Source organism: Neophocaena asiaeorientalis, unplaced genomic scaffold, assembly GCF_003031525.2.
Source record: "Neophocaena asiaeorientalis asiaeorientalis breed wild unplaced genomic scaffold, Neophocaena_asiaeorientalis_V1.1 scaffold191, whole genome shotgun sequence".
NCBI lineage: Eukaryota > Metazoa > Chordata > Mammalia > Artiodactyla > Phocoenidae > Neophocaena > Neophocaena asiaeorientalis.
The window spans coordinates 316,573-335,077 of NW_020175105.1; the positions used below are offsets into that span (position 1 = coordinate 316,573).

Below are 18,505 nucleotides of genomic sequence, written 5' to 3' on the forward strand. Positions count from 1 at the left end.
CAGATTAGGCAAGTCCAATATACTTTCGTGTTCCCAAAATTATATAATTTCCAAACCGTCCCTCAGCTAGCTGCATTGCTCTGGATGTTTTCTCACCTACAGCACGCTCATTCATCCACGTAGCCCCAAGCAGTGCACAGCACTGCAAACTCGCCCCCTCAGGCTCTGGCGTGCCATGGGGCCCTTGCTGGGTTTCGGCAGCATCTGAACATTATAAAAATGGTCCTCAGTCCCTTAGCTATGGGGCCGCCTCCTGACAGGGCTGGTGGGTGCTGGGCCGCTTGTCCCATGACTGGAAGCTGGAAGGAACGGGAGCTTGCAGATACCTAAGGAGGGAGTGGAGGCTCGTTCAGGGAAAGAAAGGCATAAAGGTGGTGTCAGTGGTCCAGAAGGGCAATTCAGCTCATGGCAAACGTGCACTTCAAGTGTCGGAGGTGGAAACCCACTGTGGGCATTCAGCACACACCCTGGGAGCCTGCAGCAGAGCACTCAGACGGTATGAGTTCAGAGTCCAGAAATCGTTCTGGAAACTGTGCAGGGGGCTTTTTGCTGCACCGTAGCTCCCACTGTTCTTTTTGCTGTGAAAGAACTTGCTGTGGTGCTTGGCTGAGCCCAGGATGGAGGAGAAAAGGGCTGGTGTGGCTGGAGCGGGAAGGGGGATGGGTGGAGGGGGGTCAGGATGCCCGGTGGCAGAACTGGTGGGACCCCGAGTTCTGAAGTCCGTTCCGGTGCCAGGCCTTTCATTTATTTATCTTCACTTCTACCCCGTGTGTTTCTGTAAAGATTTGATGTGCCCTCATAAGAGAGTGCAGAATGCGACAGGGCAAATTCGAGCCACAGGAGGAGGAGAAGCATAGGGGAAGCACGTGAGGTGGGGCAGGGATGCTGGGATGGCTTCCATGCGCCTGAAATGGCCAATCAGAGCAGGAAACGTGATTGGTCTTATCGTTGACAATAAGACGAAATGCCTGAAGCCCTGGAGTTCTTCTCAATACAGCATGGCTGGAGTTTGTGGGCGCTGAGAGCATGTGTGGGTGTCATGAGCGGCCTTCACGATGAAACCGTTTTAATTGGTAAGTTGATGGCAATTTCTCCATATTGCCTGCTATCATTACGCTAATGCAGAAGCCCCAAAAAGCAAAACAAAACTCCTAAAACAAAACCAGACCCATGAAGTGCTTCAGTTTTCTGTCTACACCTGGCTTGTTCTAGAGGTGAATTTTTGAGTATTGCCCTGGTTTCCATCAAATAATCCCATTGGTGTTTGTTGTTTGGCCTTCCTGAGTCTGTTTCCGCAGAGTACATTATGGATGATACATCACTTAAGCCACAGGGACTGGATGGTACAGTGTGGTGACATGTTACCACAGTGCCTGTGACGTAGTGCAGGTGTGTTCAGTACATGCGGGTGATTTCCAGGAGTGGCGACTACAGAGGTCCCAGCACAGAGTGGCTGAACTGCTGGATGGGACCTTCCATTTGGGGGGGTGGAGGGACCGGGCCAGGCGGGCGGATGACACTGGGCACAGTGCCCCGGGTGTCTGGGAGGGGGGCTGTCCCCGGACAACAGGCAGAGACTTGCAGGCTCACTTTCAACTTGTCTTTCATAGGAATCACGCTCTACAGCCACCCATATGGAGGAGCCTTGCTGAACGAGGACAAGTTGTGAGTTAAAGGAACACTTGGTGGGGGGGCCGAATGTGGATCAACATCTCTGGGTTGTTAGGGGTGATTCTCATCCCTTTTCTGCTTCTGCACTGAGTGAGGTTGGCAGGTGCACCTAGTGGAACAAGGCTTGGGCATTTCTGTGCAAAGTGTGAGGACAGGGATGGTTAAAGGAGAAAGTGCATTGACTGAGTCTAAAATGGATGAGCAGGGCTTCCCTGGTGGCGCAGCGGTTAGGAGTCTGCCTGCCAGTGCAGGGGACATGGGTTCGAGCCTTGGTCTGGGAAGATCCCACATGCTGCGGAGCAACTAATCCCATGCACCACAACTACTGAGCCTGTGCTCTAGATCCTGTGAGTCACAACTACTGAGCCCATGTGCCACAACTACTGAAGCCCACCCACCTAGAGCCTGGGCTCTGCAACAAGAGAAACCACCGCAGTGAGAAGCCCACGCACCGCAACAAAGAGTAGCCCCCGCTCGCCACAGCTAGAGAAAGCCCGTGCACAGCAACGAAGACCCAATGCAGCCAAAACATAAAAACAAAAACAAAAACAAAACAAAACAAAAATGGATAAGCATGTCATGCAGCTTATTTCTAAGTAGCAATAGTTCTAAGGGGCTGATTTGCCAAAGCTCATGGGACCCAACATCTTTTTCAAGTTAAAGTTTTAAACGTGGCATTTACAGAGGTAAACATAGTGATGCCTCCTGACAGTTTCTCCTGTAAGTCTGTCCTCACTGTCCAGACGGACACGGTGCTGATGAGGCTAGGGTCCTTTATGTGCAGACCTAAGTGTCTCCTCCTTTTCCCCATCTCCCTTCCTTGCCATAAGGTGGACAAACTTTTAGCTAAAAATTGATAAGTAGAAGTATTTTTTATGTACTTTCTGCGACCTACCTGAAAGAGTGGGAGAACACAGATCTGGTAGATGGGTGATCTCCCCTCTCATCCCGAATGCAGCAGGTGGTCCTCATATTCATATACAGACTCTCGGGGTCCTTCCTTTAGCTGACACCTGTCGGGATTCTAAGTATGGGCGCATCAACTTTGGTTATGAAGTAAGACGTGATGAAGGGTTTGAGCTGAGCCATTGCATCTGTGCATTACCAGAGGCAGCTGTGCCCTGACCGTCCCCAAAAGGGAGGCAGTGATGGACCAGAGGTGTTGGTGGTGCTCCAGTTAAAAGTGACACAGAAAGTGCAGTGCATGTCATCGCCAAGCACCTCCATCTACTAGAGAATATTCTGGTGTTTTGAAAGACTAGATTCAGAGGTGGGGCTGCCATGTGTGGAGCAAAACACCACCCCTGCCTGCAAGAGCTATTGTCCAGCAAGGTGGCCCTAAGAGGGCAGAGGCCATGCTCAGTGTGGAGGCCACTAGGCAGGAGCCTTTCATTTTGCCTAGGAGGTGGGTTCAGTGTCAAGACTGGGCTCCAGGTGGGCAGACGGGGACCTGCCTCTCACCTTCACTCTCCTCTGTGTGTCCTCTAGGCCCCTGGGAGTGTAACCCAGGCCTCGAAAGGTCATTGAGGGGATTTAATGAGAGAATCCACACCCTTAGCCAATACGCTGGCTGGTCCTAAGTACTTTTTTTTTTTTTTTTGAGGAAATACATTTATTATTACAATGTTGACAGAGCTCACTAGGCATTTGAAAAATAAATGAGTAAATCTGCATTTTTACCTCAAATAAACTTTTTTTTCTTTTGTGGTACACAGGCCTCTCGCTGTTGTGGCCTCTCCCACTGCAGAGCACAGGCTCCGGACGCACAGGCTCAGTGCCCATGGCTCACGGCCCCAGCCGCTCCGCGGCATGTGGGATATTCCCGGACTGGGGCAGGAACCCGTGTCCCCTGCATCTGCAGGCGGGCTGTCAACCACTGTGCCACCAGGGCAGCCCTCAAATAAAATTTTTACCTAAAATAAAATCCACATGGGAGAGATATACCATGTTCTTGGATTGGAAGAATCAACATTGTGAAAATGACTATACTACCCAAAGCAATCTACAGATTCAATGCAATCCCTATCAAACTACCAATGGCATTTTTCACAGAGCTAGAACCAAAAATTTCACAATTTGTATGGAAACACAAAAGACCCCAAACAGCCAAAGCAATATTGAGAAAGAAAAGTGGAACTGGAGGAATCAGGCTCCCAGACTTCAGACTATACTACAAAGCTACAGTAATCAAGACAATATGGTACTGGCAAAAAAACAGAAATATAGATCAATGGAACAGGACAGAAAGCCCAGAGATAAACCCACACACATATGGTCACCTTACTTTTGATAAAGGAGGCAAGAATCTACAATGGAGAAAAGGCAGCCTCTTCAGTAAGTGGTGCTGGAAAAACTGGACAGCTACACGTAAAAGAATGAAATTAGAACACTCCCTAACACCACACACAAAAATAAGCTCAAAATGGATTAAAGACCTAAATGTAAGGCCAGACACTATAAAACTCTTATAGGAAAACATAGGAAAAACACTCTATGACATACATCACAGCAACATCCTTATTGACCCACCTCCTAGAAAAATGGAAATAAAAACAAAAATAAACAAATGGGACCTAATGAAACTTACAGGCTTTTGCACAGCAAAGGAAACCGTAAACAAGACAAAAAGACAACTCTTAGAATGGAAGAAAATATTTGCAAATGAAGCAACTGACGAAGGATTAATCTCCAAAATTTACAAGCAGCTCATGCAACTCAAAATCAAAAAAACAAGCAAACCAATCCAAAACTGGGCAGAAGATCTAAATAGACATTTTTCCAGAGAAGATATACAGATTGCCAACAAACACATGAAAGGATGCTCAACGTCACTAATCATTAGAAAAATGCAAATCAAAACTACAATGAGGTATCACCTCACACCACTCAGAATGGCCGTCATCAAAAAATCTACAAACAATAAATGCTGGAGAGGGTTGGAGAAAGGGAAACCCTCTTGCACTATTGGCGGGAATGTAAATTTATACAGCCACTATGGAGAACAGTATGGAGGTTCCTCAAAAAACTAAAAATAGAACTACCATATGACCCAGCAATCCCACTACTGGGCATATACCCTGAGAAAACCATAATTCAAGAAGAGTCATGTACCACAATGGTCATTGCAGCTCTACTTACAATAGCCAGGACATGGAAGCAACCTAAGTGTCCATCGACAGATGAATGGATAAAGAAGATGTGGCACATATATACAATGGAATATTATTCAGCCCTAAAAAGAAACGAAAATGAGTTATTTGTAGTGAGGTGGATGGACCTAGAGTCTGTCATACAGAGTGAAGTAAGTCAGAAAGAGAAAAACAGATACCGCATGCTAACACATATATATGGAATCTAAAAGCAAGAACAACAAAAAAAATGGTTCTGAAGAACCTAAGGGCAGGACAGGAATAAAGACGGAGATGTAGAAAATGGACTTGAGGACATGGCGGGGGGGAAGGGTAAGCTGGAACCAAGTGAGAGAGTAACATTGACATATACTTACTACCAAATGTAAAATCGATAGCTAGTGGGAAGCAGCCACATAGCACAGGGAGATCAGGTTGGTGGTTTGTGACCACCTAGAGGGGTGGGATAGGGAGGGTGGGAGGGAGATGCAAGAGGGAGGGGATATGAGGATATATGTATATGTGTAGCTGATTCACTTTGCTATAAAGCAGAAACTAACACACTATTGTAAAGCAATTATACTCCAATAAAGATGTTAAAAAAATCAACATGGAACAAACAGTTAAAGGTAAAGCATTAAGAGAATGGAAGAAAAGGTCTGAATATTTTTGTAATTTTGGCTAACTGAAAGTTTTCTATGCAAAGCCTACAAAGTGAAAGTAAAGAATGTGTTATATAATTTATATAAGTATAAATCTATAAATGGAAGTTAATTCTGTGTTGAAAAATAAACTTTAAGAAGTGAAGGGAGAAACAAAAATATTTGCTACACATCTGACAGCAGCTAATTTTCTTGACATCGTGAAACCTTCTTATAAGTCAGTGGAGAAAGGATGCCTGATCTATCTTGTTCAACATTTTTTCAAAGTGAATGAAAGATTCTTTTTTAGACTTTATTGAAGTATAGTTGATTTACAACGTTGTGTTAATTTCTGCTGTACAGCAAAGTGACTCAGTTATACATATTCTTTTTCATCTTCTTTTCCACTGTGGTTTATCACAGGATATTGAATGTAGTTCCCTGTGCTCTACAGTAGGACCCTGTTGTTTATCCATCCTGTATATAATAGTTTGCATCTAATTAATGGTTCCGGCCGCTGTGACCCTCATCACTGACGGGTCCCCGCCAGCCTCTGATGGCCATTCTGTTCTGCCTGCAGCCTGGAGAGCTTCCGCCAGTGCGGTATCACCCTGTGCATCGTGCTTGGATTCTCCATCCTGTTCGCGTCCATCAGCAGCTCCGTGTGCGGGACAGGGTGACTGGGGCCACAAGGCTCCAGCACATGAGCGGCCTGGGCTACAGGACCTACTGGCTCACGATCTTCCTGTGTGACATGGTAGGACTTGGGGCCATGTCCCTCTGTGTCCCTGCACCCGGGGGACGTGTGTGTGCACATATCTGCGTGTGTGTGGGTGTGTGGCCGCCCCACGTGATCCATAGAAGCAGGGCGGTTTCCTGGACGTGTGTCTGAGGTCTTGGGGACAAAGCCATGAACAAAGCAGAGAGGGTCTCCGTCTTGAGGAACTTGTGTCCTTATGAGTGGAAGCAGAAAACAAATAACCAAGTAAAAATAAATAAATACACAAGATGCAATTGGCTTGTGACTAGGTTTATCAAGAGAATGAAAGAGGATCATGGGATCGAGGGTGACTTCAGAGCAAAGCTGGGGAGGGTTCCTGCAACCAGAGAAGGGGGGCTGGCGAGCAAGCCCCCAGGGGAGCCCGGGGTTTGTCAGCCCGCGGTGGAGAGGTGCTGGCTGCCGGGCGGGGGGTCTGCCCTTGGTTCTGAGTGTGGGAAGAAGTTGTGTGTCCTGGGAGGGGGCTGGATTCCTGCCCCTTCCCCGTGGGAGGTGGGTGTGGGCGGCCATGTTAGTGGCCCCCCGGCTTGCGGAGAGGCACAGAGCACAGACATTTATCTAATCGCCTTCTGGAGACTGGAAGGCCTGCATCCAGGTGTGGCAGGGCTGGTGCCCCCTGAGGCCTCTGTCCTAGGCACGTGGACGGCCGCCCTCTCTGTGTCCTCACCCTGTGTTCTCACCTCCTCTTTTCACGAGGACAGCAGCCCTGTGGGATCCAAGCCCATCTTAATGACCTCATTTAACATGGATCTGGAAGGGGACTCTCCAGGCCCGAGTCTGCTGCTGCAGACCGTGTGCCGGGCCACACAGGACACAGACCTAAGCTGGAGCTGACCTGAGAGCCGGAGGGTCCGGAGATGGTGGTATACAAGCCCCTGACGTAACAGGCCCTCTTCCCTTGATTTTCTCAGCTCTTTTACTTGGTTTCTGTCTGCCTGTGTGTCGCTGTGATCCTCACCTTCCAGTTAACGGCTTTCACTTTCCGGGAGAACCTGGCAGCCACGGCCCTCCTGCTGACACTTTTTGGGTATGTGATGAGAAGCACAGCTGCAGAATTATGGTGTGTTTTCTGAAGGACAGAACCCCCTGGGGCGGCTTTGAACCTGCTGTCGGCTTCATGGTTTTCTCTCTTTCCAAGCAATTATGCTGCTTCTTCCGGTGGCGTGGAGCCGACCAGCCTGAGCAGGACGCCTGGGGTCCCTGCTCGGGGGGTGGGTGATGGCAGCGGCTTTGGTTCCAGCTCAGTGTCCGTTACTCACTCAGCTCCAAAACTGTCCTCGGGGAGCCCGTGAAGCTCTATGTCTGCTGTAGTTTTCTCTCTCCTGACATTAGTAGTTTGGAAATGTTTTGTCTAACTTCTATCACTTTTTCTTTTCTCGCAGGAAAAGTAGCAAAACCAGAAAAGTCATTTTACAAATTTCTCGTTTGAACACACTAATAAGGATCCTTGTTAGCAGTCCCCAGATTATACCTGCCGGGTATCAGGAATGCATAATGTCATCCTCTCTTACAGGTCATGCATATTTGGCTATAAATCTAGGCTAAGTATGTGAGAGATACTTGCTAATAGTAGGGAAAATAACGTGCTGATTTATTTTAATTTAAGGCTAATATATATATTTTAAACAGAGCATTCTGCTTTTTTCTAAGCCAAAGATTACAAGTAAAATGATTTTTACATAGATGACAGTTGTATCAGTGATCCAGACTTATTCAAAGCATCTAATTAGGGACAAATTATATCATTATTGGATAAATAGATACATGGATGGGTGGATGGATAGATGGGGTGCAAAGAGAGAGACAGAGAAACCTTTTTAGGAATACGGACATTGCCACTAACTCTGTGACCTTGGAAGTGTTCATTTCTCTCTCTAAGCCTCGCTTTCTTCCGTGTAGAATACAATTCTGTTGCTGTGAAGAGGATATTAGGTCATTCAGAAAAACCTCCTCTACAGTGGCCGTCAAGGGTTCCCATTAAGGTACATTTAGCTGTTATTGTTACTATAAGAATTATTTTAATATTTAGAGGCTATTATGTCTTAAGCTCTAAAGCATGCCTATAGTAGAGACATGTTTTCTATACTCAGCTGGATATAACGATCTACATACGTGGGCTCCTGGTTCTAAAGAAATGATTTTTTTTTTTTTTTCCTTTGCGGTACGAGGGCCTGTCACTGTTGTGGCCTCTCCCGTTGCGGAGCACAGGCTCCAGATGCGCAGGCTCAGCGGCCATGGCTCACGGGCGCAGTCGCTCCGCGGCATGTGGGATCTTCCCGGACCTGGGCACGAACCCGTGTCCCCTGCATCGGCAGGCAGACTCTCAACCACTGCGCCACCAGGGAAGCCCCTAAAGAAATGATTTGATTTCAGTTTATTGATCCAGTTGAATGCACACTGTGGTCATGTTTCCTTATCGTGTGAGTAAAATATGTTTTGCTGTAAATTATTTTTGAACTTTAGAGAGTAGATTTCAAAAATTAAGGTGAAACTCAGACAAAGTCACATGGTGAGAAGCTCTTTAAAAAAATGTAGTTTTAGGAATTTTCCTTAACCTTGTTTTGCTTGTTTGCTTTGCTTCCTTTAAGAATCTGAATTAAGCTAGAATTCTGTCCACATTCATGATTACAGCACTTTTCAAACAAGTTCAGGGGACTCACAGGTCTCTCGAGTTACATTCATGGCCCAACATGGTGGCCATCTCAGATGGAGGGGACTTAGGTGAGAGGGGCCCAGAGGACCTGGAAAGGTGCCCCAGGCCGGTTCCAGTGGACGAGAGCAACGGGGGAGCTGACCGGACTCTCAGGGTGACCCCCCCAGGGGCTAGTTCAGGTTTAAAGGGTGGTCCTTCCTCCACTGGAGGCCAGGCCTGCACACAACCTGACACGGTGACCCCCCAGCAAGAGGAGGGGCCCTTGGGGCCCCAGTGGATGAGAGTGCCGGCTCGCAATCCTGTCCCCACGAGGAGCCCAGAACCATCACAGAAAGGCTGCATCCCAGAATAAGCTGAGACTGAGAACATGGTCAGGCATTAAATGGGGCTTTTTGTCTGGAATCTGGAAACATTGGGGAATGTGTAAATGAATAGACTCTCACAAGACATAATAGGACAAAGTGCCCAGTTACAATTTTCCTTTATCTTTTCTTTATTTTCTTTCTCTCTGTGGAGGAAAATTTGATATTCAAGCTGGAAAGGGAGGAGAATTCACATCAAAAGAGGAAAAAATAACACCTGAAAATCTCAGACAGAAAAGAGAATCTGGCTTATATATAAAAAGGAAGCCTTAACTGCATAGTTGGTGCACATTTAGTACTAAAGGATTATGAAGATGAGGTCACAGAATCCTGGTCCACGTCTGGAAAATCCTGCAATGTGGAGGTGGGACCGGTTTCAGAGGGAGGAAAACCCCATAAACGGTAGAGTAGTTATGAGCGGGCTGCCACCCTCCAGGTTTAATCATTAAAATACGGTAGCTTGAAGCTACCGTATGTTTTACCAAAAAATAAACTATGCACTTTAAGCCAATTTAATTCTTTCCTTGAAAAGAAAAAAACAGGAAGACTGGAGCCACCAATATGTTTATTTGCACCAAGCATTGATATTTAAGAGCAGTTGCATTAAAGCACTCACCTCTACCTTGTATGCTCGAGAACCATTTTCTTCACGCCTGAATTATGAAGCAGACTGCTATTGACAGCTATATGGTTTTATGTATACTATTACACACACACACACACACACACACACATATATATATATCTCCTATTTTCTGAAATACAAGGGTGTATCTTTTGACCCAGGGACGAATACCAGAGATTTCATGTGGAAAAGGAACCGTACTCAAATCAAAAGCTATCTCGAGGGCCTAGCATCATTTTGAAGTCTCATGCTTTTCAGAGCTAGTTAACGTATTAACGAAACCTCAGGCATTTAGAAGCTGCCAAGGTATTTCAAGCGAAACCACTAAATCAGCCTGAGAAAATGGTGACAGGTCTGCACTGAGCACTGAGCGTGCAGAGAGCACATGGGAGCACGCGGGGTCTTCAGGGTAAGGTCGTGACTTCGAGTCAGTGACTTCAGCTGTTTCATACATTCTGTCAATAAAGCAGACCGTATTCATAAATGTATACATATATCATCCTGGTTCTTATAACGACCTAATATATTTTCAATTGATAAACTTTTGTTGACTGTTCCTTTCCATGAAAATGGGAAGAATGCTGCATAAAGAATAAAAATAAAGACAATAAAGTAAGTGACTCTTCTGCCGGTACTTGTGGCTTCCTTTCCTGGGGCGGGGCAGGGTGGGGGTCACAGAGGAGCCTGAGGTGAGTCGGCCGCGAATGAGCCCTGGCTCTGTGCTCTGGAGAAGGAAGAAGGAAGAGATGTTTTCTTTAGAGGACCATTTTGGGCATCTTCTTAGAGTGTGAGGTCATCTGAGACTTCTGGGGGCCGCTTCTCGGATCCAGCCCTCATGCCACGGCTTCGGGCTCACACACAAATCACCCCCGCTTTCAGCTGCTGCTTCTCAGCCGTGGGTCCTCGGTCAGGTATCTTAGCCGCGTCCATCCCGTGTCCTATCTGTGAAATGGGGCTGTGCACCCGCCTTCAGGGCTGTAGGATCATGGAACACCCTGGAGGCATATGGCATGGAGCCCATGCACAGGGCACCCCGGAAAGGAAGCTTTCCAGTTCTATGGTACGTCCTCTTTTTATATAGAGCTTCCCACCCTTGGTAGCTTTAGTGATTTAATCTTCTCTGAAAAACAGGTGTATCCCTGCTCTGCTGAGAAGGCTGTGAGCAGAAAGGGAGGCCAGGCTTGCCCTGTGCGGGAGGGGACACTGGGGCTTTCTCCAGGTCGCACGTCCTAGCCCGGGTTGGACCCTGCCCAGGGCTCTGCCCATATATTATGGAAAATGTGCTTTGTCTTTAGAAAATAACTGCCGGGTTTATTAAGTAACAATTGCTCCTGTTCACTGAGGGAGGAAAAATAACCAGGCCAGCAAAATCTCATCTTTAAATCAATGTATAGAAGTAAGTGTTACAGGACAAGGAACACGACTTTTCACTTGACATTTCAGATGCGCGTCTCTTCCGTGGATGTATCTCATCTCCAGAATCTTCTTCAGTTCGGACGTGGCTTTCATCTCCTACATCTCCCTGAACTTCCTCCTCGGCCTCTGCACCATGCTGATGACTGTCATGCCCTGGCTGTTGGCCTTTGTCTCCAAGGCTCAGGTTAGTGACCTCCCACAGGCTCTGGGACTAACGCCTAGACTGCTGTTGCTTTTCCAGCTGGAGCTCAGCGCAAATGTGCTGGTTTCCACTGTCTTTACCTCCAGAAAGAGACACTGACTCTGCTTCGCAGAAACCCCTGTGCCTTGATAAGCCCAGAGCCAGGCTGACCGCAGCGGGCACAAGATGAGCAGTTTGTGTACCCGCTTTGTGAGTGGAGGGTAGGCTGAGCCGCGCGTTCACAGCGCATCCCTGTTTGCGGGTGAATTGCCAATCGATGGTTGGAAGAGTGGCTGTGTGTGTGGAGCGTGTCCTGTGCTGGCGTCAGGGGCACAGGGGTCAGACATTCCTCTCTTCGGGGTCAGCTGCTCCGGCGTGGGATTGGCCCCCGCGCAGACCACACTGTCAGGCCACAACAGGTCTGGATTGTCCCGGCGATTCTGCCCTCTGAGCCCCGGGGCATGTTTAGATTTGCTGCTTTCAGGGTGTTGGAGCAGAGGTCTCCAAGAGACTGGACTCCTAGTCGAGGACCATTACTCCTGGTGAGGAAGTACCTGTCTCAGGGAACCCCTCCAGCAGGCCGATTACCAAAAAATAAACTATGCACTTTAAGCCAATTTAATTCTTTCCTTGAAAAGAAAAAAACAGGAAGACTGGAGCCACCAATATGTTTATTTGCACCAAGCATTGATATTTAAGAGCAGTTGCATTAAAGCACTCACCTCTACCTTGTATGCTCGAGAACCATTTTCTTCACGCCTGAATTATGAAGCAGACTGCTATTGACAGCTATATGGTTTTATGTATACTATTACACACACACACACACACACACACACATATATATATATCTCCTATTTTCTGAAATACAAGGGTGTATCTTTTGACCCAGGGACGAATACCAGAGATTTCATGTGGAAAAGGAACCGTACTCAAATCAAAAGCTATCTCGAGGGCCTAGCATCATTTTGAAGTCTCATGCTTTTCAGAGCTAGTTAACGTATTAACGAAACCTCAGGCATTTAGAAGCTGCCAAGGTATTTCAAGCGAAACCACTAAATCAGCCTGAGAAAATGGTGACAGGTCTGCACTGAGCACTGAGCGTGCAGAGAGCACATGGGAGCACGCGGGGTCTTCAGGGTAAGGTCGTGACTTCGAGTCAGTGACTTCAGCTGTTTCATACATTCTGTCAATAAAGCAGACCGTATTCATAAATGTATACATATATCATCCTGGTTCTTATAACGACCTAATATATTTTCAATTGATAAACTTTTGTTGACTGTTCCTTTCCATGAAAATGGGAAGAATGCTGCATAAAGAATAAAAATAAAGACAATAAAGTAAGTGACTCTTCTGCCGGTACTTGTGGCTTCCTTTCCTGGGGCGGGGCAGGGTGGGGGTCACAGAGGAGCCTGAGGTGAGTCGGCCGCGAATGAGCCCTGGCTCTGTGCTCTGGAGAAGGAAGAAGGAAGAGATGTTTTCTTTAGAGGACCATTTTGGGCATCTTCTTAGAGTGTGAGGTCATCTGAGACTTCTGGGGGCCGCTTCTCGGATCCAGCCCTCATGCCACGGCTTCGGGCTCACACACAAATCACCCCCGCTTTCAGCTGCTGCTTCTCAGCCGTGGGTCCTCGGTCAGGTATCTTAGCCGCGTCCATCCCGTGTCCTATCTGTGAAATGGGGCTGTGCACCCGCCTTCAGGGCTGTAGGATCATGGAACACCCTGGAGGCATATGGCATGGAGCCCATGCACAGGGCACCCCGGAAAGGAAGCTTTCCAGTTCTATGGTACGTCCTCTTTTTATATAGAGCTTCCCACCCTTGGTAGCTTTAGTGATTTAATCTTCTCTGAAAAACAGGTGTATCCCTGCTCTGCTGAGAAGGCTGTGAGCAGAAAGGGAGGCCAGGCTTGCCCTGTGCGGGAGGGGACACTGGGGCTTTCTCCAGGTCGCACGTCCTAGCCCGGGTTGGACCCTGCCCAGGGCTCTGCCCATATATTATGGAAAATGTGCTTTGTCTTTAGAAAATAACTGCCGGGTTTATTAAGTAACAATTGCTCCTGTTCACTGAGGGAGGAAAAATAACCAGGCCAGCAAAATCTCATCTTTAAATCAATGTATAGAAGTAAGTGTTACAGGACAAGGAACACGACTTTTCACTTGACATTTCAGATGCGCGTCTCTTCCGTGGATGTATCTCATCTCCAGAATCTTCTTCAGTTCGGACGTGGCTTTCATCTCCTACATCTCCCTGAACTTCCTCCTCGGCCTCTGCACCATGCTGATGACTGTCATGCCCTGGCTGTTGGCCTTTGTCTCCAAGGCTCAGGTTAGTGACCTCCCACAGGCTCTGGGACTAACGCCTAGACTGCTGTTGCTTTTCCAGCTGGAGCTCAGCGCAAATGTGCTGGTTTCCACTGTCTTTACCTCCAGAAAGAGACACTGACTCTGCTTCGCAGAAACCCCTGTGCCTTGATAAGCCCAGAGCCAGGCTGACCGCAGCGGGCACAAGATGAGCAGTTTGTGTACCCGCTTTGTGAGTGGAGGGTAGGCTGAGCCGCGCGTTCACAGCGCATCCCTGTTTGCGGGTGAATTGCCAATCGATGGTTGGAAGAGTGGCTGTGTGTGTGGAGCGTGTCCTGTGCTGGCGTCAGGGGCACAGGGGTCAGACATTCCTCTCTTCGGGGTCAGCTGCTCCGGCGTGGGATTGGCCCCCGCGCAGACCACACTGTCAGGCCACAACAGGTCTGGATTGTCCCGGCGATTCTGCCCTCTGAGCCCCGGGGCATGTTTAGATTTGCTGCTTTCAGGGTGTTGGAGCAGAGGTCTCCAAGAGACTGGACTCCTAGTCGAGGACCATTACTCCTGGTGAGGAAGTACCTGTCTCAGGGAACCCCTCCAGCAGGCCGTTTGCATCGAGAGGCCCCTTTTGGGTGTCATCCCAGCAGGCGTCGAGGTCCAGTCGAAACCAGCTCTTCTGGCACCCCGCTCTTGTCCTTCCATGCTCCTCCCGGTGAGGCCTGTCGGGGACGCGTCTGCTTTAACTCATCTTCTGTCTTGCTCAGCCTCCCCTGAGCTGCCTGTGGGAATGAATTTCAGTCTGCACCCTCCTTTGCCCCGGATTTCCATACTTTTCTTTCCTGCTTTCTTTCTTGGCTCTGACCACACAGGTCTCTCCTGACCCCTGCTGTCCATGTGGATGCCGTACCTCTCTACTCCTGGGGCTGGATCGACTCAGGGGCTGAGGAAACAGCCTGGGAAAGGCCCAGCCTCCCAGTTCTGGAGCGGTGTCTGGCGAGTCTGGGACGGAGGCCTGTTCCCTCGGGACGGGCTCCCTTCCTGGTGCGCGGACGCGCCGGGAATTGGTCAGCTCTGCAGCGACGGCTCGTCTTATTTGCTGTTGTTGTGTCTCACGTTTGTACAGAAGCAGTGAGCTCTGTAAACATTCGTTATGCATCCAGTGAAACAATTTATTTTGGTGATTTTTATAGATCTATTATTGACACTAATCTGTATTAGTGTCTTTAGCCTTTAAATAGCAGCTAGCAAAATGAGTCACTGGCTTTAGCTTGAGGAGAACATTGAAACTGGAGGAGGCAGAACAGGGTTTCCCTCATCCCCATCGGAGCTCAGGTATGACGTGGGTCCTGGTCACGAACTAAAGGGGGAGGAAGACAGACTCAAGGGAGACAATCCCCGCCCCAGGGGACGGGTCACACACAGAAGAGAAGGGTCAGGAATCTTGAGATTCTAAGGCTAAGGTGAGTAGGAGGCTTTGTTCCCTCCTGTTATAAGTAGCATCACTCACCTGGAGAGAAATCAGCAAGCAGGAAGTTGTTTGCAACAAAATGGGTCAAACTCAATTGTTAACAGATAATAAAAGGCATTTCATTGCTGTTGCTAAGGTCTTTATTTTCCTTTGCTCTTTATTTTGATATAGTTTGCTTAAAAAAGTCAACGTGATAAATGGGTGATTTCAAATATTCCTTTGTAAGTTCAAGGGGCAATATATTCTTATGAAATCACGGAATAAGACAAGAAAGGTGACTAGATTTTCAGACCAGTATCAAATGCCAGTGTAACTGGTATTAACCATTGTGTATACAAACGACAACATTAATATGAGCATTTTACTTTTTACCAAATCACAGTTTCTAAGCTGATGTGTACAGAAAAGGCATTTTGGGTTCTAACTCGGGACGTGGAGCATCTCTCTCTCCCACCGCCGAGGCTGTCTTTTGACGGGAGGGCGATGTAGGTAGATGAAAAACTCATAGTTTCAGTAATTTATTTCTCTACTTGATCAGTCGCCACATATTGTGAATTAGACACTCATAAATTGCTGTTCCGTGAATTTGTGTAGCCACGCCCGTCACGCGTGTAGATTATTTGCTGAGTGTCATGCCTTAGAACAGCTTTGTTCACATGGGAATAGACACCAGTGTGAATCCCTTACAGTCAGATCTAAGTCCTCATTATTAATTATTTCCTGAACTGTAAGATCCTGACTTAAAAGCTGTAATAGTCTCTTATTTCCACCTTATAACTAGGAAGACAAAAATCTTTCATGTCGTACATTATTTGATCCAGGGACATAGTTTTATGAAAAGTGGGATTAATACATTCCTTTAGGACTGGAGGAAATCTGTAAATAGTGGTAGTCAGTGAAGACCAGAACTAAGGGAAAATTAAATGAACCTTTCATGGTTTTCCCATGTCTATAATGCAGAAGACAATAAACTGTAATATAATAACAATACATACCCCTAAAAGTCTTCATTGAATTTTCTATTGTCTCCAGATCACACTAGTTGAGACTACTCATTGTGGACAGCTGTAAATTTGCGTGATAAGGGAGAACTGGACATTACTGAGTATGAGATATATAATTGGCGGTTTTATAATCTTTCTCTACAAAGAGCTCTTAATTTGCTTTCTCTTTCTTTCATTGTACAGAATTTGCAGAACATCTGCGACGTCCTCAAGTCAGTCTTCACTATTTTCCCTCAATTCTGCCTGGGTCAGGGGCTGATAGAACTCTTGTTACAATCAGATCAGATACAACCTGACCCACAACTTTGGCATCGGTTTGTACATGAGCCTCTTCGAGATGAGCTTCCTGGGCTGGATCTTTGTGCGGCTGGCGGTACAAGGGATGGTCCTTCTCCTCCTGAGGGCTCTGCTGCATGGGGACCTCTGGCAGTGGCCCAGGTATGTCCCTCGGGGCCCGTCCTTGATGGCCACTCCAGCCTGGAGGCTGCAAGACAAGAAACGCTCTGATCAGTGTCATACACACTTCTGCTAGTTAGGATTTTATGGGGTTTTTTGTTTGCTTTGTTTTTGTTTATTTGTTTTTTTATTAGTGAACGAACGACATTAGGAAGGAGAATGTCAAGAGCAAGGTGTCAACCTGTGAGATAATCAGTCCAGTTTTTCAATTGCCTCGATGAATTTTCTCCTTTAGTATTGCTCAGTTTTCCTCTTATTTTGATTGTAGCATCTAAGGTGAATTTGGTTGATGCCATAATATAATTTACTTTTATGGTGAAATGGCATCAACCCCTAAAAGCAGGAATGTATGGAAATCCAGTGCCGATAACCACTTACCCTGTTGCTACTACTGCTTACCATGTACTTCTTATTGATTTAATATTATTTAATTAATGATGCTAATAGTTCCCCTGTTTTTTAGCTGAGGATGAAAGCCCAAGGGGTATACGTGCGTGTGTGGGCTGACCACACGCATCTGTGTGTACCTGTGCCACACAGCATCCTTACACCCACCTCCCTGTATCCTCGATAGGGTTTCAGGTGGTTTTGCAAGGAGATCTGAAGTACTGTCAGATAACGCATTTTAAATATTAAGGAAGGAATGTGCTTTCCTGTGTAGGGTCCACAATGCGTGTCTCTCCCTCCGTAATGCTCGTGGCCTGAATCTGTCGACTTGCTCTTTCCAAGAAAGGGATCCTTTCTGGAGAAATCACTAATTAGGGCCATATCACAGGAGAACCTATTAAAGATTATAGACACACTGTTAGCACTTTGTGGTGATTTCCTTATAGGATTTCTCTGTCTCAGTCACTTCATCGACGTACCTCCTTTAGAATCCCTTTAATCTGCTCAAGTGGAGAACCATTTTGAACACACATCACAAAGCTCTAGAATTGGCCACAATCCCTCTGGAATCTGTAGATTTCCGATACTGACTGCGTTTGAAATAGAATTCTGAGTGCCTTTCAAGCGTAATTGGTTCAGTAATTGGCCCTCACTAGTTTGATCTGTTGTGAACGCTGTTCTGTAGAATCCCCTCCGGCAGATTTCAGGGTGTCCCATCCTCCTGCAGCACTGAAAGATCTTTCTTTCAAGACTTCCGGTATTACCTTTACTTGGTAAAGTATAAGTGAAACCATGTTTTAGGATAACGTCCTCAGGGCTCCCCTGGTGGCGCAGTGGTTAAGAACCTGCCTGCCAGTACAGGGGACACGGGTTCGAGCCCTGGTCCGGGAAGATCCCACATGCCACGGAGCAACTAAGCCCGTGCACCACAACTACTGAGCCTGCGCTCTAGAGCCTGTGAGTCATGACTACTGACCCGGCGTGCCACAACTACTGAAGCCCATGCGCCTAGAGCCTGTGCTCCGCAACAAGAGAAGCCACTGCAATGAGAGGCCTGCATGCTGCAATGAGGAGTGGCGCCTGCTTGCAGCAACTAGAGAAAGCCCGCGTGCAGCAACGAAGACCCAACACAGCCAAAAATCAATAAATAAGATAAATAAATTTATTTAAAAAAGAATAACATCTTTGTTATTCACAGTAAATAGTCAATATTTGTTGTTCTTTGCCAATGTGAAGGTTACAGAGTTCAGAAAGTTAATATAATTTGGACATTAGTTGCCTATCACTCCTTTATGAACAACTGCCACAATAATGGTCTGACCAAATTCATGTGTTTTGAAAATCCAGATCTAACCAGGTCACTAATCATTGGCTGAAGGATAGGTCCACGGTTCTCAGCCAGGCCCCTCCAGTCCGGCCCCTCACACCCAGG

The 18,505-nt window shown here is 47.1% G+C and overlaps 1 protein-coding gene across 1 annotated transcript in view; it reads left to right on the top strand.

The window, feature by feature from the left end:
- ABCA13 (ATP binding cassette subfamily A member 13) overlaps positions 1 to 18,505 on the top strand; it is a 268,906-nt gene that overhangs the window by 172,329 nt on the left and 78,072 nt on the right. Inside the window, 7 exon segments of the mRNA XM_024764386.1 lie at positions 1,611 to 1,665; positions 6,021 to 6,100; positions 6,103 to 6,197; positions 7,130 to 7,245; positions 11,302 to 11,458; positions 16,414 to 16,497; positions 16,499 to 16,668. Coding sequence (XP_024620154.1) covers positions 1,611 to 1,665; positions 6,021 to 6,100; positions 6,103 to 6,197; positions 7,130 to 7,245; positions 11,302 to 11,458; positions 16,414 to 16,497; positions 16,499 to 16,668 — 757 coding nt within the window.